The sequence below is a fragment of the Sinohyriopsis cumingii genome, chromosome 12 (genome assembly GCF_028554795.1).
Source record: "Sinohyriopsis cumingii isolate HCF-2022 chromosome 12, ASM2855479v2, whole genome shotgun sequence".
NCBI classification, from domain to species: domain Eukaryota; kingdom Metazoa; phylum Mollusca; class Bivalvia; order Unionida; family Unionidae; genus Sinohyriopsis; species Sinohyriopsis cumingii.
In genome coordinates this window covers 30,223,060-30,245,584 of record NC_142972.1, presented here as the reverse complement: position 1 = coordinate 30,245,584, position 22,525 = coordinate 30,223,060, and the positions used below count along the sequence as shown (strand labels likewise).

General features: G+C 34.5%; 1 protein-coding gene across 2 annotated transcripts in view; it reads right to left on the bottom strand.

Moving 5' to 3' along the window:
* Nucleotides 1–1,467: 1,467 nt before the first annotated feature.
* LOC149786179 (uncharacterized) overlaps nucleotides 1,468–22,525 on the bottom strand; it is a 91,860-nt gene continuing 70,802 nt past the window's right edge. For both annotated transcript variants that reach the window (XM_089976535.1, XM_089976536.1), the window contains exons 8-13: nucleotides 21,544–21,766; nucleotides 20,767–20,856; nucleotides 14,555–14,766; nucleotides 11,764–11,964; nucleotides 6,628–6,802; nucleotides 1,468–5,817 (exon numbers count right to left, since the gene is read on the bottom strand). In XM_089976535.1, the coding sequence (XP_089832661.1) occupies nucleotides 5,702–5,817; nucleotides 6,628–6,802; nucleotides 11,764–11,964; nucleotides 14,555–14,766; nucleotides 20,767–20,856; nucleotides 21,544–21,766 (1,017 nt within the window). In that variant the 3' untranslated portion in view covers nucleotides 1,468–5,701. The remainder of the gene's footprint in view (nucleotides 5,818–6,627; nucleotides 6,803–11,763; nucleotides 11,965–14,554; nucleotides 14,767–20,766; nucleotides 20,857–21,543; nucleotides 21,767–22,525) is intronic.

Here is a 22,525-nt window from a genome sequence, read left to right as displayed (position 1 = left end):
TGTCGTAGACACTAACTAAACAAACTCGTGCACAAAAGCGGAAATTCGGAGCGTGAACATAACGACAATATTAACGTTAGGAAATGCATGACAATTTCATCCTCACCATTTATCAAAACTAGCCATTGATGGATTTAATGGAAAGTCCAAAGCTAGCCATATACGGATTTAAGTGAAAATCCAAAGCTAGCCATAATGGATTTAACAGAGGGTCCAATCTAGTGGTGATGAATTTAAAGGAAAGTCCAAAGCTAGCCAGTGATCGCTCTCTCTCCCTCTCTCTCATATATATATATATGACAGGTTATCTCAAGACATGAATACCGGAATAGTATACACCCTCCGTGTGGTCAATATTATTAATATACATTTTATTATGTACAACTCACTTTCATTGGTCATATAGTTGACCTTTTGAATATGTATATATATATATATATATATATATATATATATATATATATATATATATATATATATATATATTAATGCAGGGAATCACGCGGCACAGGGCGAAAGGAACAGCCACTTGACATATGAACTTCACACTTAAATTGAAGGAAATTTGTATTCAAGATCAAGGTCGCAAAAATGTATTAGTGGCTGTGCAGCCTCAACTTCAGGCCTCATTCAAAACGTTTCCTAACTGTGAATTCGATGTACTTTATTACGTCCTGGTTATTGTCGAACTCGCTTTGGAGGACAGCTATCTCTTTATCCGTTTGCGCGTCCGACCGTACGTACGACTAAAGACTTGATTAATCTCAGTGTCAGAGAGTTTGAACATTCCTTTTAATTTGAACAAAATGTATTGCACCCTCTTTGGATTTCGAATATCGGTTCAGTATGCATTTACCGCTATCAAACTATGTAAATACCGTCATTATCGAAGCTCTGGAGGGCTAGACGTACATCCCCTCATATATACATATCTTAATAATTAAATTCAATTGAGAAGTCTAGAAGAATCAAGCGCGTCGACCATGATAGAGTGTAAAACAGTAAAATCATCGGACTATGACAATGACTATCTGGATTATATTGTTTTGTTCTTGTATTTGTTTTCTATTTAAAGCAATCAAAGACCGCAATGCTCTCCTTGTCTTGACTGCAAACAGAATATTACATAAGGCACGATTTGAGTTTTAATTGATTAATCGATTTAGATGAAATATTCAATCGTCACTTTGGTTTTGTCACACGTATGGAATGAAATAAATCAATATGTGGGAATAAGAAAAAAAATTTTTATTGAGCAAAGATGATATTTATAAGTTACTGGATTTGTATGGGAAAATATGAACAAGTTTTTTCGGATTAATACTGCATGACCTGTGGGAGTGGAGTATTTATATGAGAAAACTACTTCATATTTTCCCATACAAATGCAGTAATATTTTTGTTATATACTCATTTTCTTATTCTACCTAAGGCTTAATAATAAAAAATACACAACAAGAAACAAAGTAATTTAATCTATGCTGTATTCGAAAATATAAACACAATCATAGATTCGTCAATACACAATAGCAATGTTAATGCGTGCATAGCACCGCCCAGTGACCTTTGAATACAGTCTCGAGCTCGACATCAGTTTAAAACAAAAAGAGAATTGTCGTTTTGGTCTACGTACAATTGATATTTAGAGTCAACAGGCCCGGCCCTAGGATGTGCGGGGCCCAAGGAAGCAAGCGATGAGCAGGGCCCCAAGCAAAAAATCGGTTCAATCTTACCACAATGATAAAAAGTGTATAGCCAGCAGCGCGGGGCCCCTGAAAGCGCAGGGCCCAGGGCGGTTGCCTCGTTCGCGTTGGCCTAGGGCCGGGCCTGAGAGTCAAATTGTAAATGAATATGCATTGCAACAGCTTTTCCAGTTCGTCTGAAATTAACAGATTGTTTTTTCTCGATTATGTTGGAAAACTATGAAGTCTTTCAATTGAAATGATCAAAACACACGCAATGGAATATCACATTTATTTCATTTTGATGCAGTAAGGTGAAAGTTATTGCACTTGGAATGTAGTCGAAATTACAGTACAATTTCGAAATGTGTATTCAAGGATTAGAACCTTGACATCGCTCATCTAATTCGGATGTGCAGAGCTAAGAAAGTACATTTTGAGAAAATTCAAGACGCCAAAATATAAGCATGTTTTTTATAATTCTTCTTACCAGGTAAAGAAGACATGTTTATGCCTTTTCACTTCCATGCTATTTGTACTAACCCCAGCTATGTTATCACCTAGAAGGCATCTATCGCTAGCCTAAATCCGAAACATCGTATCAACAGAGTTAACTCAGAAAATTGCAAAGCAGCTGGTATGTGACAGTCCATTGAGCCAGCAGAAATAAGAATTCTTCGTTATTTTGGCTTAATGACTCTGAGGCCCTTACTTTTCTACTAAATCCTTCAGTTACAATTTTTCCCCATGACTTTAGTACTTTCACTTATAAAACAGTAAGTCTCTGATAGATATAATATAGCCTTTGCCCTCAGTATACTTTTCTATGCTATTTTTATATGCCCCAGAGAGCACTGTTCATAATTTGAACAATCCCGTTAACGAAAAATTACGAACATTTCTCCTAAGTAACTGTTTAAATACTCAGAATGGTATTTCAATACTGCGTCTCTCATGTTTGTTGTGGACATTGCGAATATCACGTTCATTCATTTGCTTGTTTGAAAGTTTCATTTGTGACTCAGTAAACTGAACCACATGATTCACTTTATCATCTCTACTTTCAAATAAACGAATGAGCTGTTTTAGTTCTCTACCCACAAACAAATCTAATAAACTAAAACCTAAATCATCTGCTACATGAGTGTATATGGTTTGTTTACAAAGTAGTTCCTAACATAATATAGTATACTATTTTTAGATACATGTGTCGTGTACGTGTGTGCAATAATCAGGGTGTTCAGTATACTAAAATAATGCAAGAGTCTGACAATATAAAATTAACAGAGAAAAAGGAGTATATAATAATAAGCGATATGAATAAATTCCAGCTTCATGTCCGTCACTGAATAAAGGAAAAGTCTATCACAATTTTCAATCTATTATGTGATATAAAATAACTATATACAGAAAATATAAATGAAGTTCAGATATACTATTGCTCATGAAAATTTTTTATATCAAACTATTTTTAATTGCAGCGAGTATACCGTGTGTTTGTTACATCCATATTGCAGAGGACAGTATATGAATGGCAATAAAAACATTAGCGGTTGTATGCATCAAAGTTAAGAAAGTTGTTAGAGTTTAAAATTGAAATAAAAAACACTACACTCAACCGAGAGTTTCGGTTACTGTTAAATCGACTGTGCCTGTTTTTCCAACTAGGACTTGAACATTTGTGATGATCCCCGAGTTAAAGTAAAAAAAGATGATGTTGTGATCGCTAGAACTGTGACAATAGATCAATCATGTGATCGCTAGAACTGTGAAAATAGATCAATCATGTGATCGTTAGATCTGTGACAATATATCAATCATGTGATCGCTTGAACTATGACAACAATTACATTGTGTGATCGCTAGATCTGTAACAATAGATAAATCATGTGATCGCTAGATCTGTAACAATAGATAAATCGTGTGATCGCTAGAGCTGTAACAATAGATAAATCATGTGATCGCTAGATCTGTAACAATAGATAAATCATGTGATAGCTAGATTTGTAACAATAGATAAATCATGTGATCGCTAGATCTGTAACAATAGATAAATCATGTGATCGCTAGAACTGTAACAATAGATAAATCATGTGATCGCTAGAGCTGTAACAATAGATAAATCATGTGATCGCTAGATCTGTAACAATAGATAAATCGTGTGATCGCTAGAGCTGTAACAATAGATAAATCATGTGATCGCTAGATCTGTAACAATAGATAAATCATGTGATCGCTAGATCTGTAACAATATATAAATCATGTGATCGCTAGATCTGTAACAATAGATAAATCATGTGATCGCTAGAACTGTAACAATAGATAAATCATGTGATCGCTAGAGCTGTAACAATAGATAAATCATGTGATCGCTAGATCTGTAACAATAGATAAATCATGTGATCGCTAGAGCTGTAACAATAGATAAATCATGTGATCGCTAGATCTGTGGCAATATATAAATCATGTGAATGCAATAATTTTGATAACATATACATCATGTGATTGATAGAACTATAACAATAGATAAATAATCTCTTACAAAGGCAGAACATTAAAACATCAGTTCCTTTTTTAGCTTCAGCATCATGAATGCCTGACTATCATGTGTTTGATATGTTAGGCATGGAAGTTATATAACCACAGCTGTGTAGTACATGTAGCCATTGTAAAGCACAAACCAATTTTGAGACATGTCTCTAATGGTGACCGATATTTTATTTCGCAGAAATGCAAACAAAGTAATTCCTTCTGGTGTAAAGATTATTTAAACGATATCGCATACAGACTATATGTAATAAATAAAATGCAGCATGTACTTTCCTTTTAAGACCTTGATGATGTGGTGTGCTCTGATACCATATCATGATAAAACATAAAAATTCACACATGCGGATTACGCTGGCAGGAACCCTATACATCAGGCATGCGCATCCTACGACCGACAGGCCCGCGACCTGGTTTTATCCGCTTATTTGCATCATTAGTTTTGGCTTTACAAAATAAAAAGCTTTTCAGGCCAGCGTCTTAGAGGAAGTTGCACATGTCTGCTTTGCACTTTGACAGGTTATCTCAAGACATGAATACCGGAATAGTATACACCCTCCGTGTGGTCAATATTATTAATATACATTTTATTATGTACAACTCACTTTCATTGGTCATATAGTTGACCTTTTGAATCCAGAATCAACAGGTGTCGTCCTCGTCTTAAACGTAAGCAATCCACAAAAATTAGTAAAAGACATATAACTCAAGTGATTTTGCGGAACCCACATTACTTCTTTCATTTTATTGGCCATGATCATTCAACTTCTGAACCCCGAACCTATAAATCGATGCGATTTTTATTTCAGATTTAAACCATCCGCAGAATTTGGTAATGGTTTCTGGCATATGACTTAAGTTATTTTGTTCAAATCTTTTAATCTTCTTGGAGTCCTTCTGACCATGACCTTTAACCCTGTCTCTAATGCAAGCCGTCTACATAGTGGCCTCAATACACGTGGTACAGAACTAACGTAGGTTTTGTCGAAATTTTATTTCCTTTTTCTATGGTCTGGAAACTTATGTTTTTATTAGAGTAACTGTGACCTTAATATTTGATCTTTGATCACAAAATCAATAGATATCTTTCTTACCTTAATTGCAAGCTACTCACAAGGTTTGGTCAAGAAAATTACTAATCAAGTCATTTTGTAGAAATCGTTTTCCTTATTTCAGTCCTGGACATAAACCTTTGAGACTAACATCAGCAGATTTCTTCCTTGCCCCAAAACGCAAACCCTTTACAACATTTAATAACAGCAGATGGTAAGGAAATCTAGTTTTTATTGTGCGGAATCCAAATTGGGAACAGACATACGGACAAACAGATGGTCGGACAACATTATAACGTGATACTCTTCGTCTGGTGGTATTCACATCATTAATTTCCAATTTCGTCAATGGTTATTTGTTTGTAAATAGTTAAGGAACAGGATGGATAAATTGTCTTGAATCTGTGGGTCTTCACCAAGCTATATTCTCCCTAACACCTCCGTTCCTGCAATTGTGAATTGCCCTTCCATGACGTTAGAAGGAACCGACCGCTTTTGATTGGGTTGCTGTCCGCCCACGTACACGTTGATGTTACCTATAAAACATAAGAATCGGTTAGTACACTTAATACCTGGACAATGGAGCACTTAAAAGCAATTTTTGTAGCGAAAAGTTTCATACATGTTGTATCTCTTAGGAATAACATAATGTGTCGCTAACAAAAGTTTCAGAATTACGTAAATAATAGAATCAGACATTGAAGAATTAGACTGTTTGCATTCCCAAATATTCTAATGTATATCGGGATATTTAGTGAGTGTGCAGGAATCTGACCAAGTGGCCGCGAGAATGTGCAAATAAAGGTTTTAAGTACGAACAGTTTTGGTCAGGTGGATCATAGACCTTTCGTATTCATGTATGTTCAAGTGATAACCGCTCCATACCTCAACTAAGAATACTGCCTACACTAAAATTGGGACAGAAAGCCAGTCTAGTTTGAATGAAATTATTTTTGCATAGCTCTGGTGCCCGGCCTAAATTGGCAATAGTCCCGTAACTAGTAAAACCTGTCTCCTGCTTTAGTTATTTAGTTATACGAAACAGGGAAGCAGACTAATGGGCGCAGTGCATAATGGGGAAAAAAGTACAGAGATTCAGTATTTTTACTAAGATGGAGGATGCAGATTCCATGTGGTCTCAGTCACCGAAAATGTAACGCAGTTGTCGGGGAAGTTTCAGTGCGGTTAATAATATGCGCCTGATTATGTAAGAAGATTAAACAATGAAACGAACAAAGTAACCATAGCAACAGTGGTTAGGACGAAACTAGACACCTGATGCATAAATAGTGAATATGTAGAAAACTTTTACAAATAAAAGGTTTATCGAAACTTAATTAAGGTACCTGGGCCTACAATAAATCCCTTATCATCTGTCCACACAGCCATAGAATGAGGTTGTACGACAAACTTGAACTCGATGGAACTCTTCTTCGGAACGTAAATTCTCTGATAGCCCGCCAGTTGAAGTCTGGGCATCACCTCTTTTGTGTCTGCCCAGGAGATATACAGTTGTACCACCTGCAATCATTGATATATAAAATTGCATGGATGTCAAGAACTTAAATAGACAACCACCGCCCCTACAACAACAACAAAAACAGCGAAACATTATGTACGAATTATAGCTACTGCTTCAGCGAGAAAAGGAAAAATTATGATTAATGTAAACTTGTTAAGCAACAACTCCAGCGTAATCGAATTTGCAACAAAGGTTTTGCTCTTTTGTTTTGATTTTTAAACTTTGCTCGTTGTTTGGAAAGCTGTACAAATGTACTTTGTACTGGCCTGCTGAAACAACTATTGTTGTCCGGTATGTATGTTACTGTCAACGCTGTATGCTGTGTTTATGGAAAGTATCTTTTGTTGTATACTTTCTATAGGTACTAATAACAATTTTCATCAGGACTCTAGTTTCTTCTTTATTGTAAGTTTTCAACAGGACTCTAGTTTCTTCTTTAATATATTTTCCACAGGACCCTAGTTTATTCTTTAATATAAGTTTCTCATTTCTTTCCTCTGGTTTATCAGATGTGTTTCGTAAGAAAAGTGCTGGAAAGTATGTACATTTCATGCCCAGTGCAGCTAAATGTGCAATCTATTCTGTTGATTTATTAATTCAAGGCTAATAATCCACTTCCTTACAACCAAAAGGCTTGAGATTTATTGATTTAAAGTTAATATTCCAGGTCCTTACAACTAAAAGGCTTGAGATTTATTGATCTAAAGTTAATATTCCAAGTCCTTGCAACCAAAAGGCTTGAGATTTATTGATCTAAAGTTAATATTCCAGGTCCTTACAACTAAAAGGCTTGAGATTTATTGATTTAAAGTTAATATTCCAGGTCCTTACAACTAAAAGGCTTGAGATTTATTGATTTAAAGTTAATATTCCAGGTCCTTACAACCAAAAGGCTTGAGATTTATTGATTTAAAGTTAATATTCCAAGTCCTTACAACTAAAAGGCTTGAGATTTATTGATTTAAAGTTAATATTCCAGGTCCTTACAACTAAAAGGCTTGAGATTTATTGATTTAAAGTTAATATTCCAGGTCCTTGCAACCAAAAGGCTTGAGATTTATTGATTTAAAGTTAATATTCCAGGTCCTTACAACCAAAAGGCTTGAGATTTATTGATTTAAAGTTAATATTCCAAGTCCTTACAACCAAAAGGCTTGAGATTTATTGATTTAAAGTTAATATTCCAAGTCCTTACAACTAAAAGGCTTGAGATTTATTGATTTAAAGTTAATATTTCAAGTCCTTACAACCAAAAGGCTTGAGATTTATTGATTTAAAGTTAATATTCCAAGTCCTTGCAACCAAAAGGCTTGAGAGTTATTGAATTAAAGATAATATTCCAGGTCCTTACAACCAAAAGGCTTGAGATTTATTGATCTAAAGTTAATATTCCGGGTACTTACAACTAAAAGGCTTGAGATTTATTGATTTAAAGTTAATATTCCAAGTCCTTACAACCAAAAGGCTTGAGATTTATTGATTTAAAGTTAATATTCCAAGTCCTTACAACTAAAAGGCTTGAGATTTATTGATTTAAAGTTAATATTTCAAGTCCTTACAACCAAAAGGCTTGAGATTTATTGATTTAAAGTTAATATTCCAAGTCCTTGCAACCAAAAGGCTTGAGAGTTATTGAATTAAAGATAATATTCCAGGTCCTTACAACCAAAAGGCTTGAGATTTATTGATCTAAAGTTAATATTCCGGGTCCTTACAACTAAAAGGCTTGAGATTTATTGATTTAAAGTTAATATTCCAGGTCCTTGCAACCAAAAGGCTTGAGATTTATTGATTTAAAGTTAATATTCCAAGTCCTTACAAACCAAAAGGCTTGAGATTTATTGATTTAAAGTTAATATTCCAAGTCCTTACAAACCAAAAGGCTTGAGATTTATTGATTTAAAGTTAATATTCCAAGTCCTTACAACTATAAGGCTTGAGATTTATTGATTTAAAGTTAATATTCCAAGTCCTTACAACCAAAAGGCTTGAGATTTATTGATTTAAAGTTAATATTCCAAGTCCTTACAACCAAACGGCTTGAGATTTATTGATTTAAAGTTAATATTCCAAGTCCTTACAACTAAAAGGCTTGAGATTTATTGATTTAAAGTTTATATTCCAGGTCCTTCCAACCAAAAGGCTTGAGATTTATTGATTTAAAGTTAATATTCCAAGTCCTTCCAACTAAAAGGCTTGAGATTTATTGATTTAAAGTTAATATTTCAAGTCCTTACAACTATAAGGCTTGAGATTTATTGATTTAAAGTTAATATTCCAAGTCCTTACAACCAAACGGCTTGAGATTTATTGATTTAAAGTTAATATTCCAAGTCCTTACAACCAAAAGGCTTGAGATTTATTGATTTAAAGTTAATATTCCAAGTCCTTACAACCAAAAGGCTTGAGATTTATTGATTTAAAGTTAATATTCCAAGTCCTTGCAACCAAAAGGCTTGAGATTTATTGATTTAAAGTTAATCTTCCAAGTCCTTACAACTAAAAGGCTTGAGATTTATTGATTTAAAGTTAATATTCCAAGTCCTTACAACCAAACGGCTTGAGATTTATTGATTTAAAGTTAATATTCCAAGTCCTTACAACCAAAAGGCTTGAGATTTATTGATTTAAAGTTAATATTCCAAGTCCTTACAACCAAAAGGCTTGAGATTTATTGATTTAAAGTTAATATTCCAAGTCCTTGCAACCAAAAGGCTTGAGATTTATTGATTTAAAGTTAATATTCCAAGTCCTTACAACCAAAAGGCTTGAGATTTATTGATTTAAAGTTAATATTCCAAGTCCTTACAACCAAACGGCTTGAGATTGATTGATTTAAAGTTAATATTCCAGGTCCTTACAACCAAAAGGCTTGAGATTTATTGATTTAAAGTTAATATTTCAAGTCCTTACAACTAAAAGGCTTGAGATTTATTGATTTAAAGTTAATATTCCATGTCCTTGCAACCAAAAGGCTTGAGATTTATTGATTTAAAGTTAATATTCCAAGTCCTTGCAACCAAAAGGCTTGAGATTTATTGATTTAAAGTTAATATTCCAAGTCCTTACAACTATAAGGCTTGAGATTTATTGATTTAAAGTTAATATTCCAAGTCCTTACAACCAAACGGCTTGAGATTTATTGATTTAAAGTTAATATTCCAAGTCCTTACAACTAAAAGGCTTGAGATTTATTGATTTAAAGTTAATATTCCAGGTCTTTACAACCAAAAGGCTTGAGATTTATTGATTTAAAGTTAATATTCCAAGTCCTTACAACTAAAAGGCTTGAGATTTATTGATTTAAAGTTAATATTCCAGGTCCTTACAACCAAAAGGCTTGAGATTTATTGAATTAAAGTTAATATTCCAGGTCCTTGCAAGCAAAAGGCTTGAGATTTATTGATTTAAAGTTAATATTCCAAGTCCTTGCAACCAAAAGGCTTGAGATTTATTGAATTAAAGTCAATATTCCAGGTCCTTACAACCAAAAGGCTTGAGATTTATTGATTTAAAGTTAATATTTCAAGTCCTTACAACTAAAAGGCTTGAGATTTATTGATTTAAAGTTAATATTTCAAGTCCTTACAACTAAAAGGCTTGAGATTTATTGATTTAAAGTTAATATTCCAGGTCCTTACAACCAAAAGGCTTGAGATTTATTGATTTAAAGTTAATATTCCAGGTCCTTACAACCAAAAGGCTTGAGATTTATTGATTTAAAGTTAATATTTCAAGTCCTTACAACTAAAAGGCTTGAGATTTATTGATTTAAAGTTAATATTCCAAGTCCTTACAACTAAAAGGCTTGAGATTTATTGATTTAAAGTTAATATTCCAAGTCCTTACAACTAAAAGGCTTGAGATTTATTGATTTAAAGTTAATATTCCAGGTCCTTACAACCAAAAGGCTTGAGATTTATTGATTTAAAGTTAATATTCCAAGTCCTTACAACTAAAAGGCTTGAGATTTATTGATTTAAAGTTAATATTCCAGGTCCTTACAACCAAAAGGCTTGAGATTTATTGATTTAAAGTTAATATTTCAAGTCCTTACAACTAAAAGGCTTGAGATTTATTGATTTAAAGTTAATATTTCAAGTCCTTACAACTAAAAGGCTTGAGATTTATTGATTTAAAGTTAATATTCCAGGTCCTTACAACCAAAAAGCTTGAGATTTATTGATTTAAAGTTAATATTCCAGGTCCTTACAACCAAAAGGCTTGAGATTTATTGATTTAAAGTTAATATTTCAAGTCCTTACAACTAAAAGGCTTGAGATTTATTGATTTAAAGTTAATATTTCAAGTCCTTACAACTAAAAGGCTTGAGATTTATTGATTTAAAGTTAATATTCCAAGTCCTTACAACTAAAAGGCTTGAGATTTATTGATTTAAAGTTAATATTCCAGGTCCTTACAACCAAAAGGCTTGAGATTTATTGATTTAAAGTTAATATTTCAAGTCCTTACAACTAAAAGGCTTGAGATTTATTGATTTAAAGTGCAAAAGGCTTGAGATTTATTGAATTAAAGTCAATATTCCAGGTCCTTACAACCAAAAGGCTTGAGATTTATTGATTTAAAGTTAATATTCCGGGTCCTTACAACTAAAAGGTTTGAGATTTATTGAATTAAAGTTAATATTCCAGGTCCTTACAACTAAAAGGATTGAGATTTATTGATTTAAAGTTAATATTCCAAGTCCTTACAACTAAAAGGATTGAGATTTATTGATTTAAAGTTAATATTCCGGGTCCTTACAACTAAAAGGCTTGAGATTTATTAATTTACAGTTAATATTCCAGGTCCTTACAACCAAAAGGCTTGACAATTTATTGATTTAAAGTTAATATTCCAGGTCCTTGCAACCAAAAGGCTTGATATTTATTGATTTACAGTTAATATTCCAGGTCCTTACAACCAAAAGGCTCGGGGTTTGCTTGGTACATCCACTTACCTCCTCTCCGTCCACATCTCCCATGTTCTCTACTTGACCGAACAAAAAGAGAGGATCTCCGGCCACAATCACCGAGTCGAATGTCATCTTGAGGTACTGGAATGTACTATACGACAACCCGTAGCCAAACGGATACAGCGCATCGCCCTGAAAATAACGGTATGTTCGTCCTTCCATCGAGTAACTTGTCATTGACGGAATCTGTAACGATAAGATAAGTCAAAAGTCTTTCAGCGATTGTTGTATTTAAAACTCTCATTATTTCAAGAAGAAAAAAATCATTAGGCTTTTAGCAGCTGTGGGTGGATAAAAATCGAATGTCAATTCTCCCATTGCAGTTGTAAAATGGGCATACTATTGATTATGCATAGGACATACTTTTGTCTGCCATGAGCATGGCAAAAGGTTTTCCTTTCGCTCAAATACAATTATAAATTTATAGTAAAGCGGACTGATCAGTGGCTAACATTCCGTTTTCAAGAAGATATACACACTGATGGTAACGGGGCGGAAGCTATATGCCACTTAATGTTGCAATTATAATAAATTTTATATTCTAATGTTTGTTTGATTTTTGATAATAAGTCAAACTTTTGCTATTCATTTCAATTGTCAAGTGACAAATTTTTCTCATTTCATATGCGGATTCATTTTTTACAGCTCCTATAATACTCCTAATACGATACACACATACACCCCCCCCACACACACACACGAATAAAGTGAACTCAGCATATACAATGACGTTTCAAGTTTAAATAACGTTTTTTCTATTAGTATTTGCTCTAAATGCTCTATTTTTGATACTGGGCCAATAAGAAGCAATAGTTTTTTAATAACTCTTGCAATATTATTGTCAAATCACACCAAAACTGTTAAATTATATGGCCGTCTACAAACAGCATGACATGATGTGACCCTTCCTCCCGACGATATGAGTTACTGTCACATCTCACGTTCTATGCGAATACCGTGGTCTTGAAGATAGTATTTCCTCAATTCTTACACCACTTAAAATTCAGCATCCTTTGTTGTCAAGTGGTCAGTCTGGGGCATATGAATGGTGATTCACGCTGACAGGAAACTGTGTTATTTTCAATAACAAAAATTCGTGTCAGAAACTAAAACTATCATGGGTTAGAGTCCAATCAAGGTCAAATAATTCTGAAACTTAAACATAAGCACAGCAGATGGGTATTCCAATAAAATCCCCAATATGACGTTAAGAAATTTTGGAGGGTCCATTGTACGAAACTAATCCATGCTTCAACAAATTGGATATTCTGCATTATAACACACCCTCCTAGCAATTGGCTAACTACTCCGCTTGATACCTATCTACCAAAGAGCGACTTCCCATAATCAAACAAATAAACGGTAATAAAGTTATGAGTGGAGACAAAAATATAAATTGCACATACCGCAGGTATGTTACAATATTTATACATCTTTATAAGACAGCCATCTTTTACAATATGCCATATATATATAGGCTGCCTTTTGAAATGTCGGCCATATTTGGCTTTGCTTTTAGAATGGGGCCCCGAGTGGCCGAGTGGTCTAAAGCGCTCTCCGTTACGGATCACTGCCATCTCACCTCTGTCTGCGTGGGTTCGAGTCTAGGATTCGGCCAATGTGGGTATTGCCAGTAGCTTCTTGTGGGTCAGTGGTTCTTCCCAGAGTTTTCCCGGGTTCTTCCTCCACCATCAATACTGGCCGCCATGTATAGTCTATCGTGTGCTGAAAAATAGCGTTAAACCCCACAACATAAACAACAATAACTTTTAGAATGTCATACTGTCTTAATTGTGGAGTTTATTTTCATTTCCTATACTTTTTCTATTGCTAAACTGGACAAATGTAAAGCTGAATAATTCGTGTTAAAATATTTCTTAAATTTCTATTCTATCATAAAATGCTGTTATCTTGATACTTTTGTAAGCATGCTATACGTGCACTTTATTTATTCTGTATTACACTTTTCAAATTTAGTTTCTACTTGGTTTATAATTATATTCTACTTACAAAGCAATTTTATGAGATAATGAAGAGGTACTTTGTAAGACTTCACTTCCTCTCAGTGGCGTCACTAGGGGGGTGCGGACCGCACCGGGTGACACCATCAGAGGGGTTGACACCAAAACGACTGTCCATAACATTTTTGAATGTTTGTGTAGGAAGGAGGTCCATGGGGGTGACATCACGAGTTGCCGCACTCGATGGCACCAACCCTAGTGACACCACTGCTTCATATCTTTGTTGTTGTTATTGTTGTTGTTGTAGGGTTTAACGCCCTTTTTCAGCACAAGATAGGCTATACATGGCGGCCAGTATTAATGGTGGAGGAAGACCCCGGGAAAACTCCGGAAAGAACCACCGACCCACGACAAGCTACTGGCAAGCTTTCTCACATACCCACATTGGCCGAACCCGTCCTATCTTTGTACAAATATATTACTTTATGTCACTAACTCAGGAAAGCATATAAACTCCCGATTCAGTGGAATTCATTATGTTCGAAGTTCCTCACAATGTATTGAAATTTTGATTTCTGACGAAAGAATCCTCGATTTGCCTTAGAATGCCTCTAACCCATTTCATATTTACCACTTAGCACGGACATCTTCTTAAGATGTAAAATAGCACCCGTACGGTCACGTTTTGTATAGAGTTCTTGCGGCCATTAAGTCACAGTTCGGTTACCGGAAGAAAAAGAAACGTCTGCAAGGAATTGACATTGTATCGATATGATCTCTTATTGCTAATGGTATTTCCTTAATTAGCATTTTACCTGATCTGCAGTGCGGTACCAAGTATACGGAAGTCGTCCTGCAGGATTAGATCCTGGTACCGACATTGTCAGGACATTATATAGGGCTTCACCTGTAGCCTGGGCGGGATAAAAACACTCCAAGATGGCGGGAACTCTTGGCTCAGCATCAAACATTGTGATATTCACCGGACCCGCATTGAATAACAGTAGTATAACTGGAGCCCCATTACCTGTGTAAGTGGTAAAATTAAGTTAAACTATGCAAAAAGTGTTATAATTTGTGAAAATGTCACTCGTTTCTTCAAGCAACATTTCTTAAAAATAAAATCGTTATGCGTGATAACGACATGACAAGATTGCGTATCTCAAATGAAGAATATGTGAGAGAAAAAAAATAGTTTCCAAATGTGTATCGGGCTAGGGTAGTGCTCAATACATTCTCGTCACACATCCCAATGTAAGCAAACTGTCCAAAAAAATATCAGAGTGACATGTGCAACACAGAACATTTAAACCATACTTAACTTGAGGGTTGGCAAAGTAAAGTGCTGTATACTTTTCTCACTGTCCCTGTGTTGCTCTCAGACGATTAATACAGGTCTAAAACCTGTTCTACCTTTAAAAAATGCAATAATGAAACTACTCATCTAAAAACATCACATGTGCGAGGGAATGCTCGTTTTGTTTACATGGTCTCCACGCACGTACGAGGGAATGCCAGTCTCGTTTACATAGTATGCTAGTCTCATTTACATGGTCTCCACGCATGTGCGAAGGAATACTATTCTCATTTACATGTTTTCCACACATGTGTGTCGGAATGCTAGTCTCATATAGAAGGTCTCCATGCATGTGCAATGAATGTAGGTCTCGTTTACACAGTCTCCACGCATTTGCGAAGAATGCTAGTCTTGTTTACATGGTATCCACGCATGTGCGAAGGAATGCTAGTCTCCTTTACATGGTCTCCACGCATGTACGAAGGAGTACTTATATTGTTTACATGGTCTCCTCTCGTGCGAAGGAATGCAAGTATCTTTTCACGGTCTGTACAACGCATGTACGAAGGTATGCTAGTATCATTTTCACGGTCTGTACAACGCATGTACGAAGGAATGCAAGTATCGTTTTCACGGTCTGTACAACGCATGTACGAAGGAATGCAAGTATCGTTTTCACGGTCTGTACAACGCATGTACGAAGGAATGCAAGTATCGTTTTCACGGTCTGTACAACGCATGTACGAAGGAATGCAAGTATCGTTTTCACGGTCTGTACAACGCATGTACGAAGGAATGCAAGTATCGTTTTCACGGTCTGTACAACGCATGTACGAAGGAATGCTAGTATCGTTTACATGGTCTTATGTCATTTATTGTGATTAATAATTTATATTTATTTATATTTATTTTATCCCGCACAGTGGGTGCCTCAAGTGTTTCAAAAAACCCACAGAATTAGACAATCTGATAAGGTTTTTGCGGTAAGACAGTTGTTTTAAACGAGCTACGAAGAACATATTTTCAGTTTAAAGCTGGTTCTGGAAGGAAACTGAGGTTTAAGGATGGCCGCTGTTGCAAAATCAACACTTATTACACAACTAGAATCAACTTCATTATTCGATTTTAACGCCATCGAAATGATGTCACTTTTTCCTAGGTATATCACAACGCAGTGAACTCTGAGATAGTACATACAATTACTTTTTGCGACTTCTTTTTCTCATTAAGTAATAAAACGAAAACTGCTCATACGATTTTACTAATCGCAATGACAGTCATGCGAATGAAACTGATAAAGTCATCGAACATAGACGAGACCATGGGAAATATTTATCACTATATTACTAGACATAACTTGGTTGCGCAGGCAATGCGCATGCATTTGGTTGCGGAAAATCGATATGATGCCAATAATTGTCTCATAGGTACATCCGTTGCTTATGTATTTTATAAGAATATATAGTTTTGAACCTGTGCAAATTTGATACATTTTTAAATGCTTCTTCGGCATTTTATGTTATGAACCATAAGTGACAGCGTACTTTTTTCTCGTATTTTTCCGTGTAGTGTCCCTTACATGGAGATAGTCATCCAACTAAGTACGGTACAATAAATAAAATGCACACCAACATGTATACTTTGTATTGGCTTTGGATCTATTGGATCTTATATATATAAAGATATCAGCTTTTCACAAACGATCTGCCTTAAATCAACAACCAATGAAGTCAAGTAAATCGGCAATGTTCACCGGCCTTGCTATTGCTGGTACAAATACTAAAAAGGTAAAGTAAATCGGCAATGCTCACCGGCCTTGCTATTGTCGATATAAATACTAACAATATCAAGTAAATCGGCAATGCTCACCGGCCTTGCTATTGTCGGTACAAATACTAAAAAGGTAAACTAAATCGGCAATGCTCAACGGCCTTGCTATTGTCGGTACAAATACTAAAAAGGTAAACTTAATCAGCAATGCTCACCGGCCTTGCTATTGTCGATACAAATACTAAAAATATCAAGTAAATCGGCAATGCTGACAATCCTTGCTTTTGCCTGATGTAAAAACTACATATGTTAGGTAATCGACAATGTTCATCGGCTTTGCTATTGCCGATATAAAAGCTAAAGATGCCAGGTAAATTGGCAATGCTCACCAACTTTTATATTACCAATGTAAATATTAAAATGCCTGTTAAATCGGCATTGCTCACGGGTCTTGCTATTGCCTGATGTAAAAACTAAAGATGCCAGGTAAATCGGCATTGCTTATCGGCCTTGCTGTTGCCGATGAGCATTGCCGATGTAAAAACTAAAAATGCCAGGTAAATTGGCAGTGCTAACCAACCTTCCTACTGCCGATGTAAAAGTAAGTCGTAGCGTTTTTCAATTATGACATGTAGAGTCATACCAAATTGGAGTTGGATGCGTGTGGCAATCTACACTACAATGCGATTATCTGGACTAGATTTGGGGGATGCGCCCCAGTTAGAAATAAGGTGCAAGCTGCTGCCTATCAGGTGCATGACGGTGGTTTTTGGAATCCTTTCCAGTTCAACTTTTGAATAAACTGAGTTTTGTTGTTTTAAATGTCTATGATATCTATTTTAATTATATGTACTTAAAATGTTTCAAAATAAAAAAAATGGTCGAAAATGTACACCTGTCTTGAGCAATCCCCTAACAAATTCCGTTTCGGCAGCACCTTTGAGAAAGCAATTCGTAATCAGTAAAGGCAGTGATCTTACTGTGTATAGCAAGTTAGCATATATCTAAAATATATCCTATTAGTTTTTCTACTTTGAATTTTCAAGGACCATAGTGTGTCAGTGAGACTTTCGAACCTGTTTCATTTCTATTGGGATATGCTGCAATTTTTAGCTGTACCCCACGATGTTTACGATATCACGATCCAGTTTGATATATATTGGGATATGCTGCACTTTTTTAGCTGTATCCCACGATCATTATAATATCACGACCCTATCTGATTTCTATCGGGATATGCATCACTTTTGTAACTGTACCCCACGATGTTTAAAATATCAAGGTATGAGCGATTCAAAGTCATGCTATTTATGAAAGGATATGCCTAAGAAAAGCAAACATTACATTTTCTAAGGGTTATATTCCCAGATATATAAAGGATATACCTAAAAATGCGAGCATTTTATATTTACAGTTTCTAAGGTTTATATATCCAAATTTATAAATGAAATGTTTAGTAGAAGGACACAGTACTAGTACTGATTTCCAATACTAGGTTCTATGTCGTCTAATAACTTTCTTTTTGCTGAAACAAATTGTATTTTTTTCTAAAATATTGTGAATTTGGTCCAATCATATGGAACTATGTACCTAATTGTGTGACTTTGGTCCACTCATGTGAAACTATGTACCTAATTGTGTGACTTTAGTTCAATCATATTGAAATGTACCCAATTGTGTGACTTTGTCTGTTTCAATGATTTGGAATGATGTATCTAAATGTGTGATTTTCTGGTCCAGTGATAAGAAAATATATGCCTAATTGTGTGACTTTGTCTGGTAATGTCATATGTAAATGTGTACATAATAGTGTGACTTTGGTCCACTTATATGAAACTATGTACCTAACTGTGTGACTTTGGTTCAATCATATTGAAATATGTACCTAACTGTGTGGCTTTGGTTCAGTCATATTGAAATATATATCTAATTGTGTGATTGTCTGGTCCAATCATATGAAAATGTATGCATAATTGTGTCACTTTGTCTGGTAATGTCATATGGAAATGTATAGCTAATAATGACTTTGTCTGGTCCAGTCATATGAAATTATGTACCTAAGAGTTTAATCTGTCTGATGCATTCATATTGAAATATGCACCTAATAGTGTGACCTTTCTGGTGCAATCCTATTAAAATACATACCTAATACTGTAACTTTCTCTAGCCCAATATTATAGAAATAGGTACTTAATTGTTTGACCTAGTCCGGTCCAGTCATGTGGAAATATGTACCTAAACGTGTGACTCGTCTGGACCACCCATATTTAAATATGTACATAATAGTGTGGCCTGTCTGGTCCAATCATATAAAAATAGGTACGTAAATGTGTGACTTTGTCTGACCTAGTCATATAGAAATATGTACCAAACTGTGTGACTTTGTCTGGTCCCATCGTATGGAAATATGTGCCTAATAGTTTGACCCGTCTGATCCAATCATATAGAAATATGTACCTAAGAGCATGACCTGTCTGGTCTAATCATATAAAAATATGTACCTAATGGTGTGAATTTATGTGGTCAAATCATATGGAAATATGTACCTAACAGTGTCACCTGTCTGGTCAAATCATATAAAAATATGTATCTTACAGTATGACTTTGTCTGGTCCAATGATGTGAAAAGATATACCTAATAATGTGACTTCGGATTAATCATACAGAAATATGTACCTAACAATGTGATTTCGGTCTAATCATATAGAAATATATACCTAACAGTGTGACTTATGTCAAATTATATCGACATATGCACCTATTAGTGTGATTTTCTGATCTAATCATATATAGATATGCATCTAACCATGTAAATTTGGTCTAATCATATGGAAATATGTACATAAAAGTGTGACTTTTTCTGGTCTGTGATGTAGAAATATGTACCTTGTCATGTGACTTGTCTGGTCTAATCTTATAGAAATATGTACCTAATTGTGTGACTTGTCTGATCTAATCATATAGAAATATGTACCTAACTGTATGATTTGTCTGGTCTAATCTTACAGAAAAGTGTATCTAACTGTGTGTCTTTCTCTGGTTCAATCATATAGAAATATGTACATAACACTGTGACTTTGTCTGGTCTAATCTCATAGAAATATGTACCTAGTTGTGTGACTTTGCCTGGTACAATCATATAGAAATAGGTACCTAACATTGTGACTTTTTCTGGTCTAATCTTATTGAAATATGTACCTAATTGTGTGACTTTGTCTGGTTCGATCATATAGAAATATGTACCTAACATTGTGACTTTTTCTGGTCTAATCTTATTGAAATATGTACCTAATTGTGTGACTTTGTCTGGTTCAATCATATAGAAATATGTACCTAACATTGTGACTTTTTCTGGTCTAATCTTATTGAAATATGTACCTAATTGTGTGACTTTGTCTGGTTCAATCATATAGAAATATGTATCTAACATTGTGACTTTTTCTGGTCTAATCTTATTGAAATATGTACCTAATTGTGTGACTTTGTCTGGTTCAATCATATAGAAATATGTACCTAACATTGTGACTTTTTCTGGTCTAATTTTTTTGTATCGAATCCATAAATGCAGCATCTTACACGAGAGCTCCTTTGAAATGAAATGTATGAAATGAGTTGAATGTTATATTTAACCAAGGCGATCAAAGATTACAATTATTCAATGGTTTCATAGATTCTATTTGAAAGGAGCACAAGTGTAGGATTCTATTTATCGCATTCCAAAAATACTGAGTTTATGTAACTAAATTGTTAAATAGTGTAGCGAACTGATTTTGAAATGCACTGGGATACATAGGTGCACATATGACGTCATTTGCATTTGATATATTTGTTTACACAATGGGAAATTAATATTGGTACTAATTGTGTAACGACCCTAAAATAAGGACTTTATTATTATTATTATTATTATTATTATTAAGTTATACATTTTTTCTAACACTGAGAGTGCTATAATCTTACCGAAATTAAAGGCATCCTGAAGTAGTTGTGATTGGTTACCAGGTAACTCCATGCTGGATCTATCGTTGTCCTCAGACTCCAGTTCAAGACCTTCAATTGTATTTAATAGTGTCACTTTCACTTTGTAGAGTGAGGATTCATTCTTTGTGAACGAAATATATATTTTTAAAACAATAAATCAGAATTAACTTGAAGTGAAAATCTTGCAATCCCGCTATACGTCTTGTTTCATGTATCAACATATAATCAGTAGTTTGGAATATATATATATATATATATATATATATATATATATATATATATATATATATATATATATGTATCAGACAACAATGAAATCATAAGAATCATGCATGCTAATACAAGAATTGCTTAATAACTGTTTCGCTTGTTCTTTGGAGCATAAGAATAGCATGAACCAAAAGAAAAGAGAAGCCAATAAGACCAACATTTTTTCATTCTTTGCTATAAATGACCTTTTATACTGGCAATGGATAGTAATAAATAAAATAAATAAATAAATAAAAAAATAAATAAATAAAACGATTTCCAAGGCAGGGAAATTCGGTCTCGGAATGATTTCGGGATTCCCACTGGACTGAAAATGAGGTTAATTTTTTATTCATGTTTCTAAACATTTTTGAGTGAACATCATCTTGACTAGAAATTATATATTTACACAGTCGTTCGAGGTAAATATGACTTGATACTTGCTGACAAGTAGCATACTATTGGTATAATAATAGTAACCTAGGATAGACTTGAAATACTATTGACCTATTCCCAGGCATACGATCACGAGCTGTGTCCCTTGCACGGCCTTCTTGATGGCATCAGTTGAGTAATTGGTGCACCTGTTGTCAGGGCAACCAGCCGCATAGTTTACCTGGCCTGCCAGCTTCCGCAGACCTTGTAATGGGGTCATAGAATACTTTGGGTCAGGGTCTGGATTGTAGTTTCCAAACAACTGCACGAGATTGTCTGCCATTGGCCCAACGATCTAGTTGAGAAAACGTAAATAGAGATACAGAAATCGCCTAGTCCTCAAAACCAAAAACAAAAGAACTGATATTTAGATGACAACCTAAAATTACTATGAATTCAAGCATACTAGAAAAGATTAATAACATGCCTCAGCCATAAAAAAAAGTCAGAAAAGACAAGTGTTATTTGGACCTGAAAAAAAATGCCTCTTTCCGAGAGATACACCCCAACGACAGAGGTGTTGCTTGGAACAGCTTGATTCATTTATGCTCACAGTACATATAATTCAAGCACTGAAATACAAAAACTGTTCGGATTTTAATCGACGTCGTCACAATTCTTGATACGAATTGAGAACAAAAATAGAAAACAAGATTACATGGTTAGAAGAAAAGAATGGGCAAAGGTAAATGAACATACTTCTATCCAATATATTTTGCAGACAGTGCTTCTGTCCGCGAATTCTTGGTAGTAGCAGTCTTTACATACAAACATCGCTTCTATTTGAAACTTCATGATAATAACAAGTCCATACTTACATACACGTGTTTCTATTTGAAACTTCATGATTATAGCAAGTCCATGCTTAGATACACGTATTTCTATATGAAAATTCATGATAATAGCAAGTTCATACTTACATACACGTGTTTCTATTTGAAACTTCATGATTATAGCAAGTCCATGCTTAGATACACGTGTTTCTATATGAAAATTCATGATAATAGCAAGTCCATACTTACATACACGTGTTTCTATATGAAAATTCATGATA